The sequence below is a fragment of the Schistocerca gregaria genome, chromosome X (assembly GCF_023897955.1).
Source record: "Schistocerca gregaria isolate iqSchGreg1 chromosome X, iqSchGreg1.2, whole genome shotgun sequence".
Taxonomy (NCBI): domain Eukaryota; kingdom Metazoa; phylum Arthropoda; class Insecta; order Orthoptera; family Acrididae; genus Schistocerca; species Schistocerca gregaria.
The window spans coordinates 66,754,511-66,780,856 of record NC_064931.1 but is presented as its reverse complement, the minus strand read 5'-3'; the positions used below and the strand labels follow the sequence as shown (position 1 = coordinate 66,780,856).

The window sequence follows — 26,346 nt, the reverse complement described above, 5'->3', positions numbered from 1 at the left end:
CTAAACTGACACAAAATTTCTTTTAGCGCAACGGAATCTGACTTTCAATAATCCCTACAAAAGAATGGCCCTGACTAACAATAACCTATACATTTCATGAATCACTTACCTCACAAAAATCTTCGTTACTCAAACTACTGCAATACAGAATGCGCCAATACTGCCAGCTAAATAAAAGATTCTAAGTACTCAAGGCACTAACTGCTGGTAGGCATAGTTAGCAAATGAAAGATTTTGATAGAGAACAAACAATGTATTTACCTTAATAGTATTCAAAAGTAATCATATATATATATATATATACTTTTGCGTTATGTCCACGAAGATAAGAGAAATTAGGGCTCGTACGGAGGCGTACAGATAGTTGTTTTTCTCTGGTTTTATTTTCGAGTGCAGCATGAAAGAAAATAGCTAGTAGTGGTACAGGCTACCTTCGGCTATGCGCCATAGCGTGGCTTGCGAAGAATGTATGTAGAAGTAGATGAACCTGCTTACTGCAGTCAACCCTTGATCTCCCTCTGCATTTTTATCACCCACAGTTCATTCCATTAACAAATTGACTATTCCTTGATGCCTCAGCGTGCGCCTGTATATCAATCCGTTCTTTTAGCGAAACTGCTTCGTAAATTTCTTTACTCGCCAATGCGATACAGTATCTCCTCATTAGTTATTCGTTCTATCCCTTTAACGTTCAGCACTATCCTGTAGCGCCACATTTCAATTTCACCTAGGCTTGACTTCCGCACAAGGCAACACTCCAGACGAATACCTTCAGTAAAGGTTTTCTAACACCCACCATCGTCACTTATTTTGCCGTTCGAACACCAATACTCAAGTGCTAGTTTTAGAGTCTCATTTCCTAATCTAATTCCCTCAGCATCGCTCTGTTTAATTCGACTATTTTTCATTACCCTTCTTTTAAATGTGTCTATATTCATCTTATAACCTCTTTTCGAGACACCAAGTATTTCATTCGGCTAATCTTTAAATTCCTCGGCCGTCTGGAACATAACATCATCGGGAAACCTTTAGTTCCTTTTCCAAATTTGTCCTAGGTTTCCTTCATTGCGTGCTCATTATACAGACTGAATAACGTAGGAGATAGCTAAAATTCTGTCCCACACCCTTCTCAAATACCGCTTTCCTATTTCTTCCTTCGACTCTAGTTTGTTTCTTAATTTTTCACGGTGAGTCCCCCAGAAGTTTGTCCCGTTAATGGAAAATAACGCGGTGGTAAAAGCCGAGCCCCGTTCCGCACTTTGCGCAGTTCTTACGTGGTACGCAAGTCGAAAGCGGCTTAGCCGGTCTGGAAGCTGTCACGACGGAGTAAAATTTTAAGTCGGGCCGTGGCCGGCGTCGGAACACGTGGGGCGCAGTAATGCAATCGACAGGGCGGTCGGCACGGGAGGACGGGAAAGATCCGGGGCGGGTGCGGCGCGGGCAGGGCCGCTCGATGCAGCGGCCGAGAAAGCGCACAAAATTCGGTGCGTGGGCGGGGCGGCGCGGCGGCGGCGCTCGATAGCGGCGCCGATCAATATGGCGGCGTGGGCGGGCGCCGCGCCGGCCGGCGCCGGGTGCGCATGCGCGGCGCGCGGCCGCGTCTCCTGTAGCAACAGGGCCGGGCCCACATGTGACACGGCCTGCCGCCGCACGTGACCCGCAACTGCCCAGGTAAGTCGCCTCTTCCTCAAAAATCGTCGCTCCTTCGTAGCCGTGCAAAACTAACGAACTGCCCATCTGACGGTTCCTCCACAAATCACAGCTTGACGGCAGCGGGCCGAACCTATGTGCATTGTTTATCTTTTCTATGGCTTCGCTTACAGCTCTGCTACGCGAATTAAAACCGTCCGAAAATTGCTGTGTCTGTTCGATAATACGCTTCTTTATTTTGAAACCTTTTATGTATTAGTCATTGCTTTGCTATGTAATAGTGTCGAATTTAACCACCGTAAACATCATCGTCCCGACCCAGCCCGGATAGGCAACCTACTCCGGATCCGAAAGCGCGCCTCTTGTACTTATTCGTATGTTCAGTACTCTACCAGCCTTACTCCTTTCCGCGTCACTGTATAACTACCGTACGAAGTAGCGTCTGTCTGTGTGCATACTGCAGCAGCTTCGTTCGTGCTCTCTATTTCCAGTTCGTCTGTGGAGTAAATGTAATCCGTCTTTCTAAATTACAACCCTCTTATCTCACAGACACAGCAATATTCACAAACACATACTAGGGCAGTAGAAGGTTAACGAAAACCCGTTTCAGTATAATTTGCTCGACCTTTGCTCCACACTAGATTAACCTAATCACCTAACTACATGCTCCATAACTCGAATTTACAATGCAACGAATGACGTTCAAATCCCCGCCAGGCCACCCAGATTTAGGGTATCAGGGGTTCTCCTTAAGCTGACTGCCAGCATAGCTCCCCTAAATGCCCACGGCTGATTTACTACCCCATCCTTATCGAGGAGAGCAAGATCTACACCAGAGTGGTCGTACAACGGAAGTCAGCATGACGCCAATTTACTGATATCAGAAACTTTCTTCTCCTTCGTGTTCGTCGTAATACTAATTATCTAATTGTACTTATCTACTTGTTTTCTAGAAATAATGTAAGCATTTGTGAACAAGGAGCAACTGAGATATGATTTTAAAAATGTTTCTACTTTCAGTCGTATAGTTTATTTCCCTATTGATTTTATAGTAATAGATTTCGCACCTTTCTGATGCAAAGAGAGAATCAATGGAAAACAGTGTTTATTACTGCGCCCCTTTATATGGTATCTGCTAATGTCACAGCTGCTCGCAAACAAAAAGAGTTGTTCAGTGTTGAAGACGTGCTACTGTTCTGTAGGCTATGGATGCTAGAGGCCATTTAAATCATTTTATTTTATGCAGTGTCGCTACGAATACAATGCGCAGAAGAAACAATACTTTCAGGCAGTGCGGACTTTTCTGAAATAACAACTGAAACAGGCGTTTATTTAGATGTCTGACTCAGTGAATATTCGGCATCTATTTATCTTTCGAACGAGTACCGTGTTTTCCATTTTTCTTTTACATCACATCCTGTTTCTTAAAAGGATAATTCCTATACAACTTACAGAAGTAAGCTTTCGTTAAGTTGATCTCCGTAATACCCGTTTATATTCTTTCACTCAAATCGACCTTGTTTACATTATGACATCCCTGACAATCAGTGCAACGTCCAAAACATCGAAATGAAGTATTAGTAAGCAAAAGGGACTAGTAATTTTCTGTGCATTTAAGACTTGCAACTTCATTACTCAGCAAGACATCGAAACGAATGTTCCCTCGTTTTAGATTTATCGCTTTACTTTCCACAGTACTAGAGAGATTATCTAAAGAGAAACGCCGAGATACAACGCCTGTATGTGGCGACCGAGAGTGAGTTCTGTCCCGTTATATGTTTACGTGGCAACGGAGGTGGATCTGCGCTCTCTCATAGTCTGGGCTTTTATTTTTACTTCTTGCACACTTCCTCTGTCTTGGCCCATAGCTCCACTGCAAATGTTAGCATGTGTTGTATCATTGACCTCTCCTCTCAAATGTCGCCATGAAAGTAGATTATTCCATCTAAATAGAAAAAACATACTATCTTCGATATCGCTGTAAGGAATAAAGTTAGAACTATACATTTTACAGAAGTTATCGACCGCTTTGAGTACTATCACTTGCTATAAACCTTGTTTTGAAATGTTCAGTTGCTTATGAACTATTAAGCACGTCCGTTGTAAGACACCCTGAGTGAGATAAAGTGACGTTGTTGTTGTTGTTTTGTGTTGAGCTACATCCTCTTGATAGTGGAAGTGTGATTTATAAGTTCCGTACATAATTTTCATGTTGAAGCATGTTTATGTATAGTAACAAACCGAGGTCTTTAGTGAATTGCGGAAAATAATAACTGTTTTGAGCTGAGTGCTTATTATCTTGCGATAATTCTGCAATATGATATAGTGGTTCTAACAGTAAATACATGAAAATGGAAGTTGGAATGTTTAAACCACATTTCCGCAAACAACAAGGTGCAGCTCATCATAACAACAACAACAGAAACAATACTGAACGTCACTTTCTCGCCCTTGTACCCCCGCCCCTCCCCCCCTCCAAAACACAGTGTCTCACAAGAGGTGACTGTGACAAAATTATATGACACATAGTTTGCAAATTAAAAAATAGTTAATTTTATATTATTTCAGTAATTTTTCTTTTCTTTTCCATAGAATATAATCGTTCGGTGATTAACAAAACATGTTCTAAGCAAGTATCAACGTGTTAAATTAAGACACTAGTAGCGGAACAAAACAAATAATTTAAGCACATGTGACGTTCTGCGTCTGTTACGACTACGTTAATAGAAGATCTATTGTAACAGCCTTTTGCTGAGAGGAACAGTAAACGTGAGAATTACTAGCGACAGACCAAAGCTAGAAAATATAAAAAAAACAGATTCTATAATCTTCTGGATGTAACTGTAGCGAAGCGTAGAAAACCCCACCAAACTTAAAAAATCTACTATAAAACTCGGTACAAATGTCGAAGTACTAGGCAGATACTTTTACCTTACTCGTTGAAGGCTAATTTTTGTAATTGAATTTGAACTAGATTTTTATTTCTTGTATAAAATAATGATTCTTAGATGTCTGTGAATGGGGAATGTGATACACTTTGTAACCTCGAGCCAAGCGTGTTATTATTAATCGGTCGGCATTCATCCGGCCCTATGCACAGTTCAAAGCAGCGCCTTGGGACATGTGCACTCGTTCTCCACGGTCTGACGCCTGCAACCTGAAAGGCCGCCCCCACCCTTAAGTGGATTCAACCTCCAGAAAGAAAGCGAGCGCTCCCCTTTCCCGTCAAAGGAAACGACAACCCCTGCGCACGACGACGTACCACGCTACAGAATTGAGCAGCTTGTCGTAGCCGTAGACGATTCACCACACGTTAAGGGTTATCCAGTAGTTACCGGGCATTTCCACGGTTTCTCCACTGCCAATTTGAATGCGTAGAATTTCCAGTACAAATTATCATTTATTTTTTATTTTTCCGTCCGAACATTTGTCTAACACTTCCACTGCGCAACACAATTAAAGATTCACTTTTTCGAAACCCCGTAATTATTTCTAATTGCGACGTATGAGTTTGAATTTGGCTCAGAGGTGCCTCAGACCTTTCTATGTAATGACGCAAAAGCATGACACCATGTGACGTCACCCTCAGGCTCGGCGATGCTACAGACAGGAAGATGTCGACACATGCGGAAAAAAAGTCCACAACTCGGAAGTTCACGTGACGTCTAATGATGTCGCATTGGCATCAAATTGCACCACAACTCTGGCCAACGCCACTGTGGACGTGCCACACGGTGGGAAGATTGCTGCACCGCCTCTTACCCACATTTTATCGCTTCTTTTGACGCCTGGGTGACATCCAGCGTCGAAATAACGCGGATTTCTTATGCGCGGCCCAGGAAAACATTCCAGACACATCGTCTCCCAGAGTCGACACGATATGGCCTCAGGGGGTAGCATAAGGGCGTCAATGAAACCATTCCTTCCCATGAGGCGTCGAGCCCCACGTGTTTTGAGATCGAGAACAACAGTTCACAGTGCGACGAGCAACAGGACGACGTTGTTAAGAATCTTTGACGCTGCTGACATCCCACGGACGCTTCAACCCTTCTGTAAAATCATCGCCGCGCGGTCTTGGTCGCCTTGTCACAGTCCGTGCGGCTCCTCCCGTCGGTGGTTCGAGTCCTCCCTCGGGCACGAATGTGTGTGTGTGTTGTTCATAGCGTGAGTTAGTTTAAGTAGCGTGTAGGCCTAGGGACCGATGACCTCAGCAGTTTGGTCCCATAAGACCTTACCACAAAATTCCAATTTTCTAAAGTCATCATAGGGCGTCAGCCGCATTGAATGTGACTGCACCACTTTGGAGTGCAGTGCGACCGCAAATTTTGCTCTGCCGCACAGTGTGGAACCACAGGTGTCCGCTCAAAACCACTCGACGCAATTTGAACGTTATCAGAAGCAGCAAAGGGTTATTATGTTTTGCAGCTCTGTTATTTTGTGCCCTCCTGTGGCGTCATCACGGAGGTGTGCGACATTGACACGTGATGAATAAAACGAAAAGGACTCCTCTAACACCCCCCTCTGCCTCCAGTTCGGCATTACTGTCATTGCCACCCACCCAAGTTTATTGAGCGCTTTAAAAGTATCCCTGCACAAAGAAGGCCCAGGAGAGAGTCCTAGCAGCCTGGTAGTACACGTGTCAGGACGGAGGGATGTCAAGTGGTTACCTACCTGCAGGCCCCTGGGCTATCATCAAGAATTATCTCTTTACAGGTACATTTTCAAAGAGCTCATCGAGTGTGGGCAGGTGGCACTGACGGTGCTGTCTGACAGGAGGGGTCTTAGAGCGACCCTTTGCCGTTTTATTCACACGTGTGTCAATGTCACGTCCTTCCGTGATCACACCACAGGAGGGTGCAAAACAGGAGGACGGAAAAAGCATAAGCATTCTTTGCTGCTTCGGATCGGGTTAAAATATCGTCGGCTGGGTTTCAACCTTCCCTTGTGGTTCCACACAGTACACCAGAGCAAAATTTGCTGTTGAACTGCACTCCAAATGGGTGCGATCACGTTCATCGGGATTGATGGCCCACGATGTCTTCAGAGAACGGTTGAAGCGTTTGTGCGGTGTCAGCAGAATCAACGATCCTCGAGTACATCGTCCTGTTGCTCATCACACCGTGAACTGTCCTTTTAGACCTCAAAATACGTGGGAATCTACGCCTCGAGGACGACCTTTATATCATTCCTGGAAGACTTCTCGTGTCGAATCTCAGTGGCGGTGTGTCTGAAATTTTTCTTCGGTCACACATAAGAACTCTGCGTGATCTCAATGCTGGGCGCCGCGTTTCTAACCTGCATTGCGGAGGCGTGAAACGTAGGGGTAAAATGTTGGTAAGAGGGATCGGGACGACCTTCCCATCGTGTAACACGTCCACGGTAGCGTTTGACAGAATTGTGGTGAGATTTGGTGCTTTGCGATGTCGTTAACCCACCTTACAGCTCACATGAACTCCCGAGCTGTGGCTTTCTTTCTGCATGCGTCGACACCTTGCTGTTCGAGGCGTCGCCGAGGCCGAATGTGACGTCGCAGGGCGCCACGCTTTTGCTCCATTACAGAAGAAGGCTCTAGACACCTTCGAACCAAATTCCAAACTTACACGTCGCAGTGGGAAATTATTACAGGTTTTTGAAGAGTTGATTCTTTAATTATGTTCCGCAATGTATATACACTCTAAGACAAAAAAAAAAAGACGCACCACGAAGGAATTATCCGAATGGGACGGAAATCGGTAAATGCGATGTACACATACAGACAAACAAATGATTACAGTTTCGGAAAATTTTGATGATTCATATTCAGCAAGTCAATAATGTACTGCTTCACATCTGTTCCTTGTGCAAGCAGTTATTCGGCTCGAAATTGATTGATGGAGTTTTCGCACGCCCTCTTGAGGGATATCGTGCCACATTCTGTCCAGGTCGAACGTTTGATCGTCAAAGTCTCGAGCTGGTTGGAGAAGCCTGCCCATAATTCTGCAAACGTTCTCATTTGGGGAGAGATCCAGCGACATTGTTGGCCAAGGTAGGGTTTGGAGAGCAAGAAGACAAGCAGCAGAAACTATCGCCGTGTGCAGGGGAGCATTATCTTCCTGAAATGTAAGCCTAGGGTGGCCTGCTATGAAGGGTAACGAAAAGGGGCGTAGACTATCGTCGACGTACCGTTTTGTTGTAAGGATACCGCGGATGACAGCCCAAGATGTCCTGCTATGAAATGAACTGTCACCCAGTCAGATGGTATGGCGGGCAACAATGAGATTGGTATCCCACCGCTGTCTGGGACGTCTTCAGACACGTCTGCGATGGGCAGACCACTGAAGACAATTCTACTCTAGTCAGTGAGATTCCACGCTGAAGACGTATCTGGAGCGGAGGGATACCAACCTGACTGTCGCCTTCCATACACCCTGATAACCAGGAGTGATGGTCTGGGGCGGCATTTCTTTTCATAGCCAGGCCCCTTTGCTTGTCATCCGAGGCACCCTTACAGCACAGCGGTTCGTCGACCATATTGTACACCCTGTTGTACTGCGCTTCATTGGAAGACATCCTGGGCTTACGTCTCAGCAAGATAATGTCCCCTCGTACATGGCGAGAGTTTCTACTGCCTGTTTTCGTGCTTGCCAAACCATAACTTGCCCACCACGGTCGCCAGATCTTTTCACGGAGGAGGACGTTTGGAACATTACTGGCAGGGACGTCTAACCAGCTCGGGATTTTGACGCCAGTCGGACAGAATTTGGCACGATACCTCTCAGGAGGACATCCAACAACTCCATCAATCAATGTCAAGCCAAATAACTGCTTGCTTTAAGGCCAGAGGTGGGCTAACGCGTTATTGATTTGCTCAGTTCGTAACATTCTTTCTGCTGAATAAATCGTAGAATTTTTCAGAAATTTTTGTCTTTTGGACACAAAGGAGTGAACGAAGGTTTTCTGCCTAGTTGGCATAGATTGACATCAATGGGAAAAGTTGAAAATTTCTGCCGGACCTGGGTTCAAGCCCGTGTCTTTTGCTTACGAGGCAGATGCTCCGACCGACACAGTGGTCAGCGCAACTGTGCGTAATACCCTAGCACTCCTCGCATCATAACCAAATTCTCAACTGATCCGCACACTACTGACGTAGTGCCCCTGCCCATTACCCTCATTACTCGCGGCGTTTCGCTGATTCCTCTACGAGTTCGAGCGTGCTGGTACATCACATCTATTATCTTCGTTCTCTTAAGATAATTCTTTCGTGGTATGCGACTTTTTTTTATTTGTCTTAGGGTGTATATATCGTTAAACGATATTCAACTTTGGTTAAAATAAAATAGCCGAACGTGGGCTGTGTAGTCGAGTTACGCATCTTCGATGAATTTTGCTTTATTGATACTTTCATTCTTCAGTGTGGCAGCAAAAGAATTAGAAATTATTTCAAAACTTCCACCCAGATTCGAACATTTCGCAAAAAGCACCATACGTTTTCGGAAATAACATCTGGGATAAAGAAGTTTACCGTCTTCTGTGATCGCAAAGACCAGTAACAAACTGCAAAAAATATATACACTGACAACTGCTTCGATGACAGAAAGTCACGAACTGCAACAGCGAAGAAGCTGTTAATCACATTGGGAAGGAATTTAGAGCAACACATCTCACCAGACCTTTCGAATATTTTCGAAAAACTCGTTCTCCACATCTTTCAAGGAATCTTCCTAGTGCAGTCACAGAAGTGCCTATGGTTTCATAAGACGAACGATGTATACAATCTGTTTCACAAAATATTTTATCATACGGCATCCTTTGGCATTGCTACAACTTCTCTTGCTTCGCTATGAATGTTACGTTCTGTTTTCTTTTCTTTTCCTAATAATGGAATAATATTCACGTATCAACCGGGGAACTAAAAGTCTACCAAGCAGTGTCAATACTTGTAGAATGAGTAAAATACTTTGTTTACTAACACAGTTATGTGAGCTGCGGAGATGTCGATAGTTGTAATACATATGAGCGGTGTTAAAGCGAAGTTAAACTTCATATCTGTTAACAGCTTATGTATCAGTGAATCGAGGCTTTCGTTTTGGAATAAGTTATGTATTCGGGTGAGAGTGTGGACGAAGTAAAAATCTATGTTTGTAGTGCCAAACTTTTGAGCTATACAGCAGTATTAAAGGAACGTCATTCAGTGAGTAACTCACATCCCTGTTTAATTTCTCTGTACTGGAGAAATCATATATAGTGGGCGGTAAAAATCTGTGATAGCTCTCACTCCCTATCATGTGGTGTACTAAGATTCATCCCTGGCCAGCAAATTTACCCATTTCTCGTTTCTGCGATTTGTGATCTCGCATTGCGCCCGCAATGACTACTAACAAAATACAAAAAATGTATGCACTTAAATCTGGTTCGATGGCAGAGAAAGTCAAGAACTGTAACAGCGGGTAGCTGTTAATCATAACTGGGAGGGAACGTAGAGCAGCTCATCTCACCAGGGACTTCGAATGTTTTCGTAAAACTCGTTCTCCACGTCTCTCAAGGTATCTTCCTAGTGCAGTCACAGGAGTGGCTATGATTTTGGAAGATAAGAGCGATGTATACAACCAATTTTACCAAATATTTTATCAGACGGCATTCGATGGCACTGCAGCAACTTCTGTTCCTTTGCAGTTGGGTTCTTGTTGCATAACACACATTTAAATTCATTCATCCGTAAAGGATTTGGTAACTTTGAAAGCCCTACTTGTTTCAGACCTCTGCCAGTTTTGAAGTTGAAGAACACAACCAATACAATATATACTTACGTTTCCCGCCCTGTGGTGCAACTTAGGTGTGTTTCATTTTTTGAAGGTGTGAACAAAAGTGTAAATAGTCAAAATCAGAAATCTTAAGCCAAATACCAGGGTGGTTTCTCTGTAAAGGAAACGGTCGATTTCCTTCCAAGTCCTTCACCAATCTGATATGTTGTCCCGCCACTAACGACCTTGTCGTTTTCGGGATGTTAAACCCTAATCTCCCTTCCAACCTATTAGACATATACGCTGATCAGCCAGAACATTATGGCCACCGACTTATTATCGACATTAACCCGTCCAGGCAGCTTCGCGTGGCGTGAAATGACTGCTAGTCAGACACACGCACGGTGCATGCAGTATCAGCGAGCGTGCTCTCGGTGTTTAGAATGAGGAAGGTGCGTTTCACCAACGGCAAATAGTGATGGCCCGGAGGCTCAGCACAAACATTTCAGAAACAGCACGACTGGTCGGGTGTTCGAGCAGCGCTGTCATGAGTGTCTTCAACAAGTGGCGAAACCAAGGTGAGACCACGTCCAGAGGTGGTGCGGTTGGGCAACCACCCTTCCTTACAGATGTCGGATGTCGTTGGCTGGACAGATTGGAAAAACAGGAACTGTGGCGAAAATGACACCAAACTTTCATGCTGGGCAGAGTGCAAATGAGTCTGAACACACAGTGTACCGAACACTCCCAACGATGGGCCTCCGCAGCCGACGACCCATGTATACTCCAATGTCAACACAACGACATCGGTAACTCGACTGAAATGGGCACATGGCCACCGGCACTGGACATTGAGGCACTGGCGGAGCTTTGTGCGGTCTGATGGACCCCGATACCTGCTTCATCATCCCGATGTGAGGGCGCGAATTCGTCGTCTTCCTGGGGAGCAGTTCACTGACACATGTACGGAGGGTCGGAGACAAGTTGGCGGCGGCTCCATTATGTTCTGGGGGACATTGAAGTTGGCATCTGTGGGTCCAGTGGAGTTCGTGCAACACACCATGACGGCCAAGGAGTATCGTGCGCTGGTTGCAGACCACGTACACCACGTCATGATGATCATATTTCCCGACGGCAGTGGAATTTTTCAGCAAGATAATGCATCTGTGACAAGGCCAGGAGTGTGATGGAGTGGTTCGAGGAACACAGTAGCGAGTTCCAATTGATGTTCTGGCCCCTCAACACGCCAGATCTGAACTCATTCGAACACATCCGGGCTGTGATCGAACGTGACGTCAATGCTCTTCACTCCCCTTTCCGGAATTTAGGAGAATTACCTGACTTGTTTGTGCAGATGTGGTGCCAACTTCCACCAGCGACCTGCCAAGAACTCAGTGCTTCTATGTCAAGGAGCGTCGACACTATTATCCAAAGGTGGACATATCGATTATTAGGTTGGTGGCCATAATGCTCTGGCTGGTCAATGTATATACAAGTTTACTCTATTATCCACCGTACGGAGTGGCGCAAAGCACGTAATGTGCCGTAATAATACTTTTCTTCCTTGGTGAATACAGTTTTAGTTTCTTCTGCTTCTTCAACAGATATTTACTTAATGCTGGCATGCTACTTCTTCAAGTGAAATGCGGGTACTTTTGCAATGTGTAACACGCCGCTGATACAAATAAAAATCCCTAGTAGTGAAACCCGAATGAATACACAAGTAAGTTACAAATTAGTTACACAACCATGTCTTCGAGAGAAACGCACTACCTGACAAAAAAAGTGAAGCATTCAGAAAGACTGGAGGAAACGAAATGTAACTTCGTGGGCTGAGAGAGCATGTAATGTTATTTTGGTGATTACAAAATCGTGTCAATTTTACAAAGATTTTAGCAGTATGAGCCCACTTGTCAGTATGACGTAGCATTCCCTCTGGCCAGGATGTACGCACTGATTGTGTTGAAATGGATGTCGTAAAATCGTTGGATTTTTTGCTGAGGCAAGATGGCCCACAACTGTTGAAACTGGTCCTCGATATCCTTTATAATAGAACTAGAACGGAATACGTCCGAGCTGATCCCACACGTGTTCTGACGGCGAAAGATCTCGGGATATTGCCAACCAACAGAATACCTCAGTATCAGGCAAACAGTTTATAGGGCGCATGTCATATATGGACGAGCATTGTCCTGTTGAAAAATGGCACCGTGATACTGTCGTAAGAGCGGTTCTCTGTGACGTACCATCGTGCCACCAGAGTTCCCTCCATCACTTCCAGCCTGAGACCCACAATGGAGCCCTTTCAACCTCATACGAGAACCCGGCATTTCCGTGTCCTTCGCAGTAATCACTCATCACCTGAAGCTGTTCACGCCCCTTATATAACCTACCAGGCCCGGCATCAATATAAAACACGAGTAACACTGATGCACTCTGGTGGTCGTTCTACAACTCTAATCATTCACGTAATCGACAATGTGTATGTAAATGAAGTTACACACACATCCGATCATGTCTTCTGGTGCTTCACTTCCCTTGTTAGGTAATGTAATATTTGTCAGTTCAATTAGAAAAAAGCTCTGACATTGCTACCAATTACACCGAAGTTGTCACACAAGTCGGTTCTTTCAATTCAGCTACTCTCGAGCGAGAGCAAGTATACGAGAGCAAAAAACGCGTGTCCTGCTATTTTAAAACTTGAAGTAAGAAGAACCAGACAGTATACGGCGAAATTCGTCCCCACATTGTTCACTCTTAATACAACTTGATTGTTGCATCTCAAATAAATTCCCTAATCAAATACGTAAGTCAGCGTCTTGTCAGCGACCGTGATGACACTGGGCCCAGATTCACGAGGAAGGTAGTTGAAACCCCGTCCCTCCAACCATATTTAGGTTCGCCAAGATTTCTCTAAATCGTATAAGGCAAATATTGAAATGGCTCTTTTGAGAAGGCGCAGGCTTTTTCTTCCTCAATTCGAACTTGTGATTTGTCCTTAAAGACCACGTCGTTGACAGAGAGTTAAACCCTAATCTTCGTTTTACCTCTCGTTGGTCATAAGATACATAAAATTACATACGTTCCCAGTTATAAGAGTTAATTTTTAACTGCTCGCTGTTTCGACTAGTTTGTATGGCGCTCAGTGGTAGGATTCCACTCATTCAGTTAACCGTGTGGCAGCGTCGCCTGTTTTGTGCGTCCTTTAAATTACTAATGGCATCGACCGTATGACCCTTCGGGGTCGTAGAAGGTTAATGAGATTTCCAGTAGCACACGGATATCAGATACGTTTTTCGTGTTTTTTATTTTTTGTTTTTTTTTTCATGAAAGCATTTATTCCTACTAATGTACAGGAGGCTTGTGCCGATGCATATTTCAAATCTGACGGCGAGCACATTCCATACGTAGCATGTTGTACAACGGGGGGGAAGGGGGGGGGGGGGAGTAAAATCGTTAGTGTCTATTTAAGAAAGCAGCCTGGCATTCAGCTGAAGTTATTACTTAGGGAAACCACAGAAGAGCTAAATTTCGATGCCCAGATGGAAATCCAAACTCCTCTCCTCCTAAATTAAAGACCAGTGCCGTTATCACTACGTGTTTTGTTTTAGTGTTGTTGCATTACTCGTGTATTATGTTTTGTAACTTTATGTTGTCTGTTCCTGTACATATAATATTACAGTCTGTAATGTCCCTTCCAAAATTATAATCCAAGCGGTTCACGAAGTACTTGATTTGGCTTCGCGACTTAATTATCCCATGGTCGGTAAAGCAAACATTTCATTGGAAAACATGTGTAGGGATGCATTGGTGAGATGGTATATAAAAATTTCGAATAAATTGTTAATTGGCGGAATCTTGTAAGAAAAATTTTCCGAGCTAGTGATGTTCACATTTGTCTTTCTGTCTATAATTTGGCAGCTCACTAACGGTAGAGATGAAAATGACACCCGAAAAATAGTGGAGAAACAGTGTCCTCTTTGCGGCTTCCTCATGTCCGTCGCATCAGATCCGTAATTAATGTTCATACAAGGAAAGAAAAAATATTTATACCAAATTGTCTAACACAAATCTTCGGAAAAAACTGTTTCTACTCTGATAACAATTCATTGATATTTACGACGACCTTGTTCTGTACACTTACTTTCACTGTTTTGAAGATGAAATAATACAGAAGTTCCTTTCTAACAATCGTCTCTCTTAGTTCGCTAAGGCGACAGTCTACGTAACGACAAAAAGTTGAACAGTAGCTTACCATCGGTAATGTTCAAGCATTAAGATGCTTACCCTGAAGTGAAGTTCACCAAACTGCCATATACTCTAAATCAGTATTGCACAAGGAGAATGCTTCACTTGCCATGTGGTATTTAACACATATGGCATTATGGAAAACAGTCAATACGAAGTTCAGATTGCTATACTCGGCGTTTACAACATCGTTCAGGAATGAAAGTCTCATCCTAACCAGAAGGAATATTTAGCAAAGTTTTACTACACCCGAGGCAGACTGCGGAGAGACGACTAATGGATACGACTCCTTCACTTGCATTCACTCAATTGTGACTTGCATGTGGCTCCCTGCCCCGTTTAGTCGCAGGATGAGTAGTTGCTGCTGTTCCTGCTTATTTCTGGTGTTGAAATTGCGTGGCCTCTCGGTGTGATTTTTCTCCTCTCGGTTTCACTTGGCGACGTCTTCATCTTTTGTGGCGTGGCGTGACTAATCACGCAGCAGGTCTGGCAATCTCGTAGAAAGTAGGTCCTCTAGTGTAGCAGATTACTCGAGCCACTGACGAACTGCTTGCACAATTCCTAAGTTTCCGGGTGAAATCTTTTTGCGGATTGCCAGAATCTATATTTAAGCTTTGGAATTCCTTCAATGTGGTGTTGGTCGGGAAGTCCAGGGTCATGTACATCTGCAAGCCTGGGCGATTTATTCTGCACCGTTTGCTGCGTATTCAGTGAGGTTTCTGTGGCTTTTCCCCGTGCCGTGGTACGAAGAGTACTAGGTACAACTTGATGTCGCAGTGTGAGGGCAACGTCTTCGTGGGGTATAGTAACCCCTTCAGGCCCACCACTTTGCCCCTCACCTCCCGTGTATGCTCCTTCCACATTAGGCGCCTGTCCATTGTGACACCGAGGTATTCTCCAGTGCATGGCCGAGTGATAGGGTCGCCTACGATTAGCACTGGCTTCAAATCAGCTGGCAGCTCTCTCGTCGTCGTCGTCGTCGTCATGAATTCTCAGGGATGTTGACCTCGGTATGCTATAGCTTGCCGGCCGCGGTGGTCTCGCCGTTAAGGCGCTCAGCTTGGAACCGCGTGACTGCTACAGTCGCAGGTTCGAATCCTGCCTTGGGCATGGATGTGTGTGATGTCCTTAGGTTAGTTAGGTTTAAGTAGTTCTAAGTTCTAGGGGACTGCTGACCACAGATGTTAAGTCCCATAGTGCTCAGAGCCATTTGAACCATTTTTTTGCTATAGCTTATAGCACATTCTGAGGTATATAGCTTCTGTTTTTTGCAATATGTCTTCTCTACATCAACATCTCGATAATTAATCTGCAATTCACATTTAAGTGCTTGGCAGAGAGTTCATCGAACCACAAACATATTATCTCTATTCCATTCCACTCCCGAACAGCGCGCGGGAAAAACGAACACGTAAACCTTTCTGTTCGAGCTCTGATTTCTCTTATTTTATTTTGATGATCATTCCTACCTATGTAGGTTGGGCTCAACAAAATATTTTCGCATTCGGAAGAGAAAGTTGGTGACTGAAATTTCGTAAACAGATCTCGCCGCGACGAAAAACGTCTTTGCTTTAATGACTTCTATCCCAACTCGCGTATCATATCTGCCACACTCTCTCCCCTATTACGTGATAATACAAAACGAGCTGCCCTTTTTTGCACCCTTTCGATGTCCTCCGTCAATCCCATCTGGTAAGGATCCCACACCGCGCAGCAATATTCTAACAGAGGACGAACGAGTGTAGTGTAAGCTGTCTCTTTAGTAGGCTTGTTGCATCTTCCAAGTGTCCTGCCAATGAAACGCAACCTTTGGCTCGCCTTCCCCACACTATTATCTATGTGGTCTATCCAACTGAAGTTGTTCGTAATTTTAACACCCAGGTACTTAGTTGAATTGACAGCCTTGAGAATTGTACTATTTATCGAGTAATCGAATTCCAACGGATTTCTTTTGGAACTCATGTGGATCACATCACACTTTTCGTTATTTAGCGTCAACTGCCACCTACCACACCGTACAGCAATCTTTTCTAAATCGCTTTGCAACTGATACTGGTCTTCGGATGACCTTACTAGACGGTGAATTACAGCATCATCTGCGACCGACCTAAGAGAACTGCTCAAATTGTTACTCAGGTCATTTATATAGATCAGGAACAGCAGAGGTCCAGGACGCTTCCCTGGGGAGCAGCTAATATCACTTCAGTTTTAATCGATGATTTGCCGTCTATTACTACGAATTGCGACCTTCTTGACAGGAAAAAAAGATACCTACAGTGGCAGTAATATGTTAAGATGTGCTTCATTTTGCCTCACGAGCAGAGGTGAAGTAACGCAGTCACTGCGAGATTAGAGGATGTGAGAGGTGGAACTGTTTACTGTTTGTCTTCCAGTACTGCCAACTCACGAGCGTTCGTGGATCTTACCGATCAGCTGCTATGGTATAAATTCTGACAGGGAAGTAACGTGGGCTCGTGAAAGCGCAGTACAAAGACGGTCATCTTCAAATTACCTGCAGCAAGGGATATCAAATTAAATAAAGGTTATTGTAATACAACGCAATGAGTAGAAGAAAATGACATTCAAGGCATTTAGTAATCATTTGTGATATTGTCTCATATTGCGTAGCGCATTTAAATATAAGTGAAATTATAGGAGTCGCGTGAATTCCTGCCTCATTATTGGTCGTGTGGGTGACAGCTGTCGCCCACCATTCTTTTCAATGTTATTTTAACAACTATGAAACAAAATAGTATATATATATCCATAATGATGTCGTATTCAGTTAATTACTAAACTTCACACGTGAACGCACTATATGTGTTATAATGTTCACACGTAACTTATTTAAATGAAAACAAAGGAAAATGAACTTATATTGGAGTAAAAATGAATAATAAGTATAGATTGTGAAGCATACATGGCAATACTTTCATATGAACCTCAGTAATACAACGGCTAAACCAATATTTCCATGATTAATTTTTGACACATGTATTATTTCAGTCCGCACTGCCCAAACAATTGACAAACAACCTTCAAATTATCAAGGCATGTCCATTTATCAAGCCTAACACACCACTTTCTAAAATAAATCCTACACTGTATATAAAAAATTGAGCATAAAAAAAGCCTTTTTAGTGAAAATCATTTCAACAGTGAGTAAAAACGCCACTGGTGAAGGAGGAGAATACAGTTTTTGTGTTACTTCGCAGTTACATAGAAAATAAGATGCAAAGTATATAGCAGAAAGGCGCCGTGTTCCTTTCCAAAACTCTTTGATTTGCTTTCTTCCAGCAAATAACTTTTGATGTCTGGAAATGTTTGTACGACGCTTTTCCTTTTGTTTCAGTTCCCAGTAGTGTAGAAAGTTTACCATACGGCCTTTACCAAGAATATTCATTACGAATTTTGCTTTGTTCATCAATAAACACTACTACCACTAAACAGTTCCTGATTGTTGATGTTACTGGATGGCGAAAACCAATAGGATCAGACCAGGGTGAGGGACATCGATTCGAAAACATCTTTAAAACTGATCCGATGTGATTATACTTTTCTGGGCGCATACTGAGTTTCAACTTCATTATCGAAGATTTTCAAAATTAATGGCATTACTGTGATGACATTACGGTACTTTTAGAGTTGCTAATTCAATAGCCGGGCTTCACCCAGGAACATCACAGAAAATTCGCGTCTAAAGTAACCAAACTGGATGAGAGTTTAAGGTTTCACTAGCGTTGACTGTTGGACTGAAGCTATTACCTTTAGCTAATTTAATAACTGCGCTCTTTGGCGTAGCAGGTACTGGGTGGGGCAAGTTAGTTTACATGCACACGCTTCCATACACTCGACGCTGATTGGCTGTCTTTTGATGGCCGCAGCCCCACAACGGTGCATTTCCGGCCTATGGTTATCTGGAAAATTTTGCTGAATTTCACGTCCCCTATCTTTCTCTGACCTTATTCTCGCCTTGTTTTCCCCGCCCTATATACATGTACTCTGAATTTTCAACACAGGCAACTGAGCGACGAAAAGAGGATATTACATGTAGTCTGAAAAGCTGCGTATCCAGCGTTCGGTTCTGGCGGTGGTAGCGATGGGGGAGGGGATAGGCCCACAGTTTGTTACGGTATCTGTCCCTGCCCCTCCCAAACATAACTTTCCATCAGCCCTACTTTCAGACCGTGTACGATTTTAGTAATAATAACAACAAAATATATAAAATTTATATAATAATGCTAATAAGTAGTTTAACTAGCATCAAATATATAATATAATTTAATGAAATCATAATCATTTGCTTATATTTGTAAACAGCACAGTACTATAACGTCCAAGAAATTGGATTTCAGAAAAATATACGCTTTGAAAAGCATACCTCCGAAAATTTGATACGTATATGTATCACACAGTTAATTTAAGAACTATAATGGCGTAAGCCTCTCCAACTTTCATAACATTATAATTTATGTGATATTAATTCGAAGTGTGCTTTCAGAATAATAAGTATTTACCAAGCATTCCGACTGTAAAGCCTGCTCTGCAAAGTACAACTATATGAGCAGCGTTTTATTTTTAAAAGAGCTTGCAGATCAGGGGAACGCTGTTGCTTTCATTTGTTCAATTTTGCGCTGGATCTTTCCCTACACGTCTTCGTTATATGTAGCCTGTCATTCCTAGAATCCCTTACCCTTTTTGAGACCCTTAATTTTCATGCTACTTCATTCTCCATAATTTAGCTGAGAAATTAAGGAACTGATATATGTGTCACGTAAACGCTGGGAATAAAATAGGCTACTTTAGAAAGTGTATAGTACTATACATTTATGGATTTGAAGAATACAACGTTAATTAGGGAAACATACTTACTCTTTAAAAAAGCTACCTACTCTTTGACTTTTGAACGTTATCATATTTGTGGAAGTACTTTTATTGGCTGAATTGTTGTACAAAATACGATTGAACGTAATGAATACAATGTTTATACAAGCATATAACATGTTTAATCCACACTTTCATTCTAACATTATTAAATTCTGTGAAGCTCTCACGATGAACCCGGTCAATCGATTTCTATTAAATTTGGCATGAAGGGAGGTTGGGCCCTGGAGAAGAACCTAAGCTACCTGAGAAATTGAAGGAAAAAAATGCCCAAGAGGGTGAAGTAAGGAACGGAACCTTTTTTTTGCATCAGTAGAAAATAACCGATCTCCAGGAGGATAACGTAAGGAACGGAACATTTTTTTTTACATTAGGGAACACAAACCATGTTAGGTAATTATTATATTTGACGCGCACGGTACATATTGTATAATGTAGTGCTACTTCGATAGCAGATGGATGACGCACTGGCCCCCGCACCGCTCGGCAACGACACTGCGCGTGAGACCGTGTCTTGAAGTGAGGATTGGCCCTGTGCAAGATGGGATGCGCGTCAGGAGCTACGCATACATCACATCTACATGACCACTCTGCAATTTACAGGCAGCATTTCCCCATTATCTACAAAGCTGGGCTGTTGTTCCATTATCGAAGAGCCTCACCAATACTGGCGATTAAAGGGGAACATCAGGATGGGCTGAGTCGTGAACAGATGTGTGTGTGTTAGGGACGAGGTTGGACGAGGATAGCCTGTGCAGCAGTGTTAGCCAGAATGCCAAGGTAGTGTAATGGATAACACATCCCTCGTAAGCAGAAGACCTTGGTTCAAGTCCCGACCTTGGTGTAAATTTTAATTCATTTCTACAGCTTCTATCATTGTCGAACTAAAATCTTTTTGTGCGATCTCTGTTTTCTTTTATTTCATCACAATGTTGGTAGGCGCTAACAACATATTTTCCATTGGGAGGAGAATGTTGGTGACTAAAATTTCGTCAAAAACTCCTGACACGAAGAAAAACACCTCTGTTTTAGTGAATGGCTCCCAACTCGCGTGTCATACCCAACTAGGCAGCTACACGAGTGCAGCTGACGTTATTGCACGTAGAATAGCACACTTACTAAAAATCACTCATCATAACCATACTGCTGTATGAGCTCAGCCGCAGGTAACACCTGGAACAAGAAGCGATCTAAAAGTTTTCGTTCGTGGGAGCTGCTGCAGCGGTTATGGATCACAGCGAGACTCCGATGCTGGTTTACAAACAGAGACATGTAAACAGGACCTTCGAACTTTTTGATTGCCTCTTATAAAATAAGTTACACTACAGAAACCGGTATAGGCATGCATATTGAAATACAGAGACATGTAAACACGCAGAATACCACTCCGCGGTCGGCAACACCTATACAGGGTGGTCCATTGATAGTGACCGGGCCAAATATCTCACGAAATAAGCATCAAAAGAAAAAACTACAAAGAACGAAACTCGTCTACCTTTCAGGGGAAACCAGATGGCGCTAGTGTTGGCCCGCTAGATGGCGCTGCCATAGGTCAAACGGATATCAACTGCGCTTTTTTAAACAGCAGACCCCATTTTTATTACATATTCGCGTAGTACGTAAAGAATAATTAATGTTTTCGTTGGACCACTTTTTTGCTTTGTGATGGATGGCGCTGTAATAGTCACAAACATATGGCTCACAATTTTCGACGAACACTTGGTAACAGGTATGTTTTTTAAATTAAAATACAGAACGTAGGTACGTTTGAACATTTTATTTCGGTTGTTCCAATGTGATACATCCACCTTTGTGAACTTATCATTTCTGAGAACGCATGCTGTTACAGCATGATTACCTGTAAATACCACATTAATGCAATAAATGCTCAAAATGATGTCCGTCAACCACAACCTACAACGTGCTGACATGAGGAAGATTTCCAACCGATTTCTCATACACAAACAGCAGTTGATCGCAGTTGCCTGGTGAAACGTTGTTGTGATGCCCTGTGTAAGGAGGAGAGATGCGTACCATCACGTTTCCGACTTTTATAAAGGGATTGTAACCTATCGCGATTGCGGTTTATCGTATCACGACGTTGCTGCTCGCGTTGGTCGAGACCCAATGACTGTTAGCAGAATATGGAATGGGTGGGTTCAGGAGGGTAATACGGAACGCAGTGCGGGATGCCAACAGCCTCGTATCACTAGCAGTCGAGATGACAGGCGTCTTATCCTCATGGCTGTAACGGTTCGTGCAGCCACATCTAGATCCCTGAGTCAACAGATGGGGACGTTTGCAAGACAACAACTATCTGCACGAACAGTTCGACGACGTTTGCAGCAGCATGGACTATCAGCTCGGAGACCGTGGCTGCGGTTACACTTGACGATGCATCACAGACAGGAGCACCTGCAAGGGTGTACTCAACGACGAAGCTGGGTGCAAGAATGGCAAAACGTCATTTCTTTGGATGAATCCAGCTTCTGTTTACAGCATCATTTTAGTCGCATCCGTGTTTGGCGACATCGCGGTGAACGCACATTGGAAGCGTATATTCGTCGTCGCCATACTGGCGTATCACCCAGCGTGATGGTATGGGGTGCCATTGGTTACACGTCTCGGTCACCTCTTGTTCGCATTGACACTTTGAACAATGGACGTCACATTTCAGATGTGGTACGACCCGTGGCTCTACCCTTCATTCTATCCCTGCGAAACCCTACATTTCAGCAGGATAATGCACAACCACATGTTGTAGGTCCTGTACTGGCCTTTCTGGATACAGAAAATGTTCGACTGCTGCCCTGGCCAGCACAGTGTCCAGATCTCTCACCAATTGAAAACGTCTGGTCAATGGTGGCCGAGCAACTGGCCCGTCACAAGACGCCAGTCACTACTCTTGATGAACTGTGGTATCGTGTTGAAGGTGCATGGGCAGCTGTACCTGTACACGCCATCCAAGCTCTGTTTGACTCAATATCGAAGCGTATCAAGGCCGTTATTACGGCCAGAGGTAGTTGTCCTGGGTAATAATTTCTCAGGATCCATGCACCCAAATTGCGTGAAGATGTAATCACATGTTAGTACTAGTAACATATATTTGTCCAATGAATACCTATTTATCATCTGCATTTCTTCTTCGTGTAGAAATTTTAATGGCCAGTAGCGTATTTTAACATCATAGTTTGACGGTGGCGTGCCGTTCTGTTGGACGACGAGCCGCGGCCGCGCAGTGTGAACGGTGACGGTGTGCCTGCGCAGATGAACGTGTCGTGCGTGGAGTGCGGCCCGCCGCCGGACGCGATCCTGCACATCCCGCCGCCGCCGCTGCCCACGTTCCTGCAGCGCGCCCTGGCGCACGACGCGGACGCGGCCGCCGCCGCCGCCGCCGCCGCCGCCGCCGAGGGGCAGCCCGCCTGCGCGGCGCCCTGCGCCTTCACGGACACGCCCGCCGTCGAGTACGTCGAGCTGCCCCGCCAAGGTAACGCCGCCTCGCTGTCCGACCGCATCCTTCCACAACGGTACATCTGGAACACACAATATACGTCCCGTTTCGATTTCACGTGCTGAGCCACACCACCGGAAAAATTCTCCTATCGCAGCACAAAAGGATGAATATCCTGCTGTGTATTGAAAGTCTCTGACTGAAAAGTGAGGTACCAGCTGCCTCAGTCTACCTTCCTCAGCACCTTTAAAAAATTTTAGCATGCGAACATATTCGTGCTCTTTTCAACGTGCGACTCACCTTTCATTCGCACAAGCTCTCCTACAAGTAACTCGCTCATCCCACTAACCCATCGCTATAGGTTGCTCATATCCACCCACTCACACTTGTCTGTTCTCATTCACTCTTTCAGCCCAACTCGTTGTCATTTTTTCTTTTTGTCTCTGTAATGTTACTGTTTCTGTGTCACAGCCAAAATTCCCTTTTTTCTGTTCTACTAATACTGTCTACTCTCACTGTCACCCTCCCTCTTGCTCTCTCTCACTGCTACTATCTCATCCATCCCTTCCTACTGCTCACGTATCTTCTCACTGTCACTACCCCTCTCCTCCTCATTGTCACCGTCACAGACTCTGTCTCTCATTATCACTGGCTATCACTTTCTCCTTCTCTATATTCCTCTTTCACTAGAACTGTCTCCTTCACTCTTTTCCTAGCACTGTTCTGTCACTGTCAACTATGTTCCACTGCCACTGTGTCCCTCTCTTTCTCTCACACTGCCATTGTCTCCTTCTCACTTTCTAAACCTCAACCACTGTCTACTATCTTCCAGTAATTGTCACTTTTCCGTCTATTCGCCACTGCCAGTGTCTTCTTCACTCTCAGCGTAAAAAAAGAAAAAGAAAAAACAAGAATATGTTCGCATCACAAAATGTTTGAGAAAAATTTTAAACGTACTGAGGAATGTAGAACGAGGCTGCTGGTACCTCAGTTTTCAGTCAGAGTCTTTTAAATAAACAGAAACATATTCGCATTTTTTCTGTCCCAATACTTGCATATTTCCACTGGGCCCCTTCTTTTCCCTGCTGCACCCCAAGGCACGAGACTCATGCGAATTGAATTGGTCAGAAAAATTTAGGTAGTTTACTTATGTGAAATTCAAACGACACAAAGCTAATTTTACATCTCAGACCTGATTTTACGTGCACAAAAATTCTGCAAGTGCTTCGGTACTACAACATATGGTGTCCAGAACCCTTCAGAAGGTAAGGACACACTTTATAGCGTACGATTATTGCTCCGTGCTACATCACTTTATAAATTAAGTTTTCGCCTTATACCGGATTTTAGGTGCGTATTTTACGTGTACCAACAGGGTAACTTCGAACATCTGTATCTCGGAAACGGGTAAAGATATCAAGAAAACTTTCAAGTTTGTTCGAGTTAGGAATTTTAGGAATACATCGTAAAAATTACAGCCATTTGCTGTTCATAGCCATCTTCGAATTCGCAGCTCGACTTTCGTACCCAAAAATCCGTGTTTTTCGAGTGTTTCCCAATAATGAATAAAGACTTTTGAAAACTGGAAGATGGTACTTCCAGATAAATGCCTAGAGGCTATACAGTTAAAATTTGAGAAATTTTCTGCGGTTATTTACTATTTTGATTTCGCATCACATCACATTTTACGAGCATATCTTATATGTAAAAGTGCAGTAAATTTGGACTTCTGTTTCTTGGAAACAGATAAAGATATCAAAACAATTTGCAAAGGGAGTTTCAGATCGGGATCTTAGGAATACACCGTAAAAATTACAGCCATTTTCTCACCATAGGCGTCTTTGAATCCGCGGCTCAGTTTTGATACCCAGAAACCAGGTTTTTGGGGTGTTTATCGATAGCGGAAAAACATTTAGATAAACGCCTAGATAATATACCCTAAATCTTTGAGCTATTTTATTCGGCCGTTTATTATTTATATTTTGTCTCACAATAAATATCATGTGCGTTTTTTACCTGTATAAGTAAAAATGAACCACTGTATCTCGGAAACGGTTAAAGATATCAGCCAATTCTTCAAAGCTGTTAAGATCGGAATCTCAGGAAAATATCGTAGAAATTTCAGCCTTTTGCAGTGTATAGCCGTCTTCGAATCGGCTGTTCGCTTTTGGTTATAGGAACTGAAAGCTGGCTAAAGCCGTATATAAGCTCAGCCGAAATTTTTGCGAAGAACCTAACGGTGTTCCGAAAAGACAGGCTAAACACGGTTGCGGTGGCGTGTTTGTTGCTGTTAGAAGTAGTTTAACTAGTTACGAAATTGAAGTAGATACTTCCTGTGAGTTAGTATGGTCAGAGGTCATTGTTGGCAACCGGAGTAAAATAATAATTGGATCTTTTCACCGACCTCCCAGTTCAGATGGTACAGTTGCTGAAAGGTTCAAATAAAATTTGAGTTTGATTTAAAACACGTAACCGAGTCATAAGATAATAGTTGGTGGTGACTTCAGTTTACCCTCGATATGTTGGCGAAAATACATGTTTAATTCCGTAGGTACGCATAAAATACTATCCGAAATTGTGCTAAACGCATTCTCTGAGAATTACTTCGAGCAGTTAGTTCATGAGCCTACGAGAATAGTAAACGGTTGTGAAAACACACTTGACCTCTTAGCAACAAATAATCCTGAGTTAATAACGAGCATCAAAACCGATCTAGGGATTAGTGAACACAGGGTTGTCGTAGCGAGATTGAATATTGTAATCCCCAAATCCTCGAAAAATAAGCGAAAAATATACCCATTCAGAAAAGCAGGTAAAAATTCACTTGACGTCTTCCTCAGAGACAATCTCTACTCATTCCAAATTAATAATGTAAGTGTAGACGAGATGTGGCTTAAATTCAAAGAAATAGTATCAGTAGCAATTGAGAGGTTTACACCAAATAAACTAACAAACGACGGAGCTGACCCTCCTTGGTACACAAAACGGGTTAGAACACTGTTGCAGAAACAACGAAACAAACATGCCAAATTTAAACAGACGCAAAATCCCCAAGACTGGCGATCCTTTACAGAAGCTCGAAACTTAGCGCGGAGTTCAATGCGAGATGCATATAACAGTTTTCACAACGAAACTGTCTCGAAACCTGGCAGAAAATGCCAAGAGATTCTGGTAGTATGTGAAGTATGTTAGCAACAAGAAACAATCAATGCTTTCTCTGCGCGATAGGAATGGAGATACTATCGAAGACAGAGCTGCCAAAGCAGAGTTACTAATCACATCCTTCCGAAATGCCTTCACTAAAGAAGACGAAGTAAGTATTCGAGAATTCGAATCGAGAACAGCTGCCAACATGAGTACCGTCTGTAAATATCCTCGAAGTAATGAAGCAAC

The 26,346-nt window shown here is 43.4% G+C and overlaps 1 protein-coding gene across 2 annotated transcripts in view; it reads left to right on the top strand.

The window, feature by feature from the left end:
* Positions 1-1,533: 1,533 nt before the first annotated feature.
* LOC126298781 (uncharacterized) overlaps positions 1,534-26,346 on the top strand; it is a 122,265-nt gene continuing 97,452 nt past the window's right edge. The window contains exons 1-2 of one of the 2 annotated variants that reach the window (XM_049990240.1): positions 1,534-1,671; positions 22,770-22,989. In XM_049990240.1, coding sequence (XP_049846197.1) covers positions 22,770-22,989 — 220 coding nt within the window. In that variant the 5' untranslated portion in view covers positions 1,534-1,671. Of the gene's footprint in view, positions 1,672-22,692; positions 22,990-26,346 lie in introns of both variants that reach the window. The other variant, XM_049990241.1, reaches the window with a different exon arrangement.